Raw genomic sequence first — 4,099 nt, forward strand, 5'->3', positions numbered from 1 at the left:
GCAGGGGGCTTGGATCTAGCTCCGGGTGACCAAAGCCAGATGGCTGGGACAGGTGGTCCACATGGCGGGGAGGGGCGATGCTGGAGACATCTGGCTACTCAGAGAACAGCTCTGTGTGCTGTGGTTCAGGGGAAGGACAAGCGTCTGCCCTCTTCTCCCCACACTGTGGAGCTGTGTGCAGGACTGCCCACCTCCAGGGAGCAAAAGCTCCTCCGTTTAGGGTTACATGCCCATTCCAGGGCTCTGCTGGTCTGAGCTCTAGAAAATGTCCCCACACCTCAGAGCTGGTGGTCACGCAGTAGCAATTATCTATGAGGTGCTTACGAATTGCCAGGCCCTGCTCCAGGTGCGGTGGGTACAGCCCAGAACAGAGCTGGCGCAGCCTCTGTCCTCATGAAATATAGATTCTAGCAGGAGCAGTGGAGGGCGCCTGCTCTGGCCTGCTCTCGCACCCTCCACGCGGTCTCCACTGGGTCTGGAAAGGCTGGAGGGTGGGGGAAGTGATGTATAAATTGCCTCGGAAGGGAGGCATTTGGGCGTTTCCAGCAGCTGAGCCCCGATTGTTACCCACTCACTCCCTTCAGAGCACGTCTTTAGACCCTCGGGGGCAGGGGCCAGAGAAGAGCCTTTCTTGACCTGTGTGAGCTCTGAAACCTCGCAGGTCAGTGCTGGACCTTGGCGTCATCTGGAAGAGTCCTGGAGGCCTGTCCCTGCACGCGCTGCTGGTGAGCTGGCAGTGTCTGACTTGAGCCTCACAGCCTGTCTTGTTCCTTTCTCTTCTGTCTCAGATTGAGAAGATCATGAGCTCTATTGGAGAAGGGATCGACTTTTCTCAGGAACAGCAGAGGATCTCAGGTACCGTACCACACAGCCATTTCCCCCGCGGGACGCAGCCCTCTTGCTCCCTTCTGGCTCAGACATTTCTCTGACCCAGAGGACAGACGTTTAGGGGTGAGAGAGGTCAGCCCAGACCACATCACGCTTGCATCTACACCGCCCACCCAGCTGTGATTTTAGGAGCCATGACTCCTTTGGCATAGAGGAGAGGAAAGTGGACAGAGGCATCTTAGGCTGTCTGTGAGGAAGCTCCGTTTTAAAAAGGGAACGACTATCACTGTTATTTTCCTGAACGTGGGCTTTCTCTGGTTGGCTCACAGGGGCTGCTCTTTGAGTTGGCCCCAGCCTCCCGGGCGGCTCTGCGTCTCCCCAGGAACGTGGCTTGGGCCCTCCTGACCCATGACGGTGGCAGTGCCCTGGCATGGGCTCTTCACCTGATCGCCTGGAAGGGCTAGATTTGCTGTTCCCTCCTCGTGTCTGTTTCTCCATTTTTCCATTTATTCACCATGTTCACTTCAGAGCACTGTTACTTGGGTTATTCTTTTCATTTCAAAGCCCTGCAGGTGAGCTCTACCTGCCTTTGAAACAAAGGCACTAGGGAGGCCCTACCTGAGCTGTTTTCCTTGGTGATAGAACTATGGTTACGCAGCTTGCTCATGAGGTGACATTCTTACGGTGCCTCTCAGAGCACCTCTCACACCCTCCCCTTAAGCCTCTGAAGGCACTCTTGCCACCAGGGCACCTGGGCGGACAGAAGCTGAGGAGCTGGCCTCTTCCCGTCATCAGGGAAGGCTCCCTCTGCACTTAAGGGGCGGCTTCCTTGTTCAGTCGGGAGGCTGTTTCCAAGACTGCCCTGTGAGCCCAGAGTGGAATGGGCCGTTCCCGCATGAGCCCCTGGCCCTGGCAGGAAGTCCGGTGGACGACGGGGCAAGCATGAACCTCAGCGAGGAAGCTGCTGCTGAGGCCACGGGCCTTGTGGGGAGCCTCGGCCCTGTCTCAAAGCCTGATTCTACATGTGCGTGTGTCCAGGGCAAGGTGCTCACTCCCTGTGAGCCCACGGTTTCCTATCGACGACATTTGGATAATCATACTTACCTCTTTTCACTTGTTAAAGTTAAGTAATACATACAAATACTTGAGGTGAAGCGGTGCTTGTTTCTGTCCATGAAACAATTACTTCCTCATACTGAGAAACCCACTGGGTTCCTCGAGCCACCTTCTGTTCAGCAGCCCTGTTTCCCTCGACTCTAGCAGAGAAGGCCCGATTGGGTTGGGTCCATCTTTACCAGTCATGGATTATGCGAGAGGTCTGCACATGTGGCTCTTCTGGCTAAGAGTTTGTGGCTCTGTTTCATGGCACTTTAATAGATACAGTCCAGGGAGCTTAATTGTGGTTTGCAGGCTTTGCCAGGAGCAAGTGTTTATTGGGGATAATGTTTAGGACCGAGACAGACTGTGGCCATTTTCAAAACTGTTCTCTAGGGGCAGCGGGGATGGGTTGGCTGCAGTCAGTTCAGTTGAGGCTGGTCTCCGCTTCCCTGTGCCTCTCTGCGTCTGAGGAGCTCACATCAGTTGTGTATGCTCGAGAGGTTGGCACAGAAGCAGGCCGTTACCTCTTGGCTTTGGTTAATCGGGAGACGCGACAGCCCTTCTGGAAAACACTCGTTTGGAAGAGTCCTTCTTCTTAGACTTGGTGACAGTGAGCCCTTTCCTTGCCCTGTGTGCCCCACCCTCCAAATCTCACGCCCCATGAACCCACGTGAATGGCGAGAGATGGTCCGGCTACCCACCTAGGTTTCTGGCTCCCAGCACACAGTGTTTTTAGTAGCACTGAGTAGCATCCTCCAGACCCCAGCTTAGGAAAGTTGAGGGTACACAAAGGTGGCTACCTGAGCAGAGGGTGCGTCCACCCGCACTGCAGAGTCCCAGCCTGCAGTGTCTGTGGGGTGGCCGGACTGTGAAGGGTGGAGTGGGGCTCTGGTCTGCCCGTAACCTCTGTCTGATGTGTCAGAGGGGACTTTCCCCAGGACCTCAGAGAGCACCAGCCTTCAGCTAAGCCCTAACCAGATTTCTTCTTCATTTTGAATGATCAGTGTCAGATTCCAAACCATCCTTGGTTTCTGGATCTAGGAGAGGAGACCTGGGCTCAGGGGTCGCCGTCCCAGGAGGAAGAGCAGACTCGCAGGCAGGCAGCCCTTAGCTAAGCAGGGCGTTGCCCGCTGTGACTGGTTTTGCAGGGGATCGTGTCCTGAAAGCCGAGACCCCAAGATGGTGCTTGAATCTAACTCTTATTTTGGGCCGTGGGCCCCTGAGTGTCTGGCACTAGAGCTGGTGACCTGTATCCCGACGGGCCTGTTTGCCAGCTTGTCCCGCTGTCAGGAATCCAGGGAGGGCAGGCCTTCCCCGGCCCAGCCCACTCTGGCTGCTTTCACCAAGGGCCTGTGCTGTTCAGCCAGTGAAAGAAAACGCTTGACTTTGTTTTGCTGCCATCAGCTGTTTCAGTGGTTGAGTAGGTGTTGAACGTGGGCTGCTCCAGGGGCCCTGTGTCCCGGGAGAGCAGCGGGCCAGCCTGCTGGGGGCAGGTATCTCGCAGCACGTTTAGAGGGTGGCGTGTGGTCCCCGGGTTTGGTCTCCGCAGCTGGACTGGAGGTTTGGTCCCAGTTTCCACTTGTCCTTGGAGTCCCTGGCCATGTCCTCCTCCCCTGATTTTCACCAGCCTGCTGGGGGCCTGGCGCTTCCCTGCTGGGTTCTCACAGCCTGGAGAGAAGTCACTTCCTAAGTTGATTGGTGCACTCACCCGAGAACTCTGTTGTCCTGTCCTTATTGTGTCACCTGTTTTTGTGATACCTCGTGGCTTATCTTCTTGGCAGAGAGGCACAGTCATTCCTGAAATGATGGGGTCGGGGGGTGACTTCACCTATAGGCTGTGCCCTCAGGAGAGTGTCACTCCTCTGTCCCCTGTCTGGCTGTCCTAGAAACTATCGGCCAAAACTGTAGGACGTTCCTTCTCTGTTCTCCCTGATCACCTGTCTGCAGCCCCTGGAGCTGGAGGTAAAGTTCGGCCGTCTCTGGCTTTCGTACATGTACACATTGGCCAACAGCTGATCCTGGAGGATCTGTTGGGAGAATCCGTCCTTTTGCTCCCGTGCTGGTTGCTGCTGTCTCCTTCTCCCTTGGTGGCAGCAGCAGCAGCAGCTTCTGCTGAGATGTCCGATCCCTGATGTATTTTCCTGAGCGTGGAAGGGTGGGGGAGGGGAGGGGA

General features: G+C 55.9%; 1 protein-coding gene across 1 annotated transcript in view; it reads left to right on the forward strand.

Moving 5' to 3' along the window:
* The window catches only part of ANKS1A (ankyrin repeat and sterile alpha motif domain containing 1A), a 142,866-nt gene that overhangs the window by 116,136 nt on the left and 22,631 nt on the right, over nt 1-4,099 (forward strand). Inside the window, exon 13 of the mRNA XM_010848635.1 lies at nt 789-855. Within this exon, the coding sequence (XP_010846937.1) occupies nt 789-855 (67 nt within the window). The remainder of the gene's footprint in view (nt 1-788; nt 856-4,099) is intronic.

The sequence above is a fragment of the Bison bison genome, unplaced genomic scaffold (genome assembly GCF_000754665.1).
Source record: "Bison bison bison isolate TAMUID 2011002044 unplaced genomic scaffold, Bison_UMD1.0 scf7180017864270, whole genome shotgun sequence".
Lineage (NCBI taxonomy): Eukaryota > Metazoa > Chordata > Mammalia > Artiodactyla > Bovidae > Bison > Bison bison.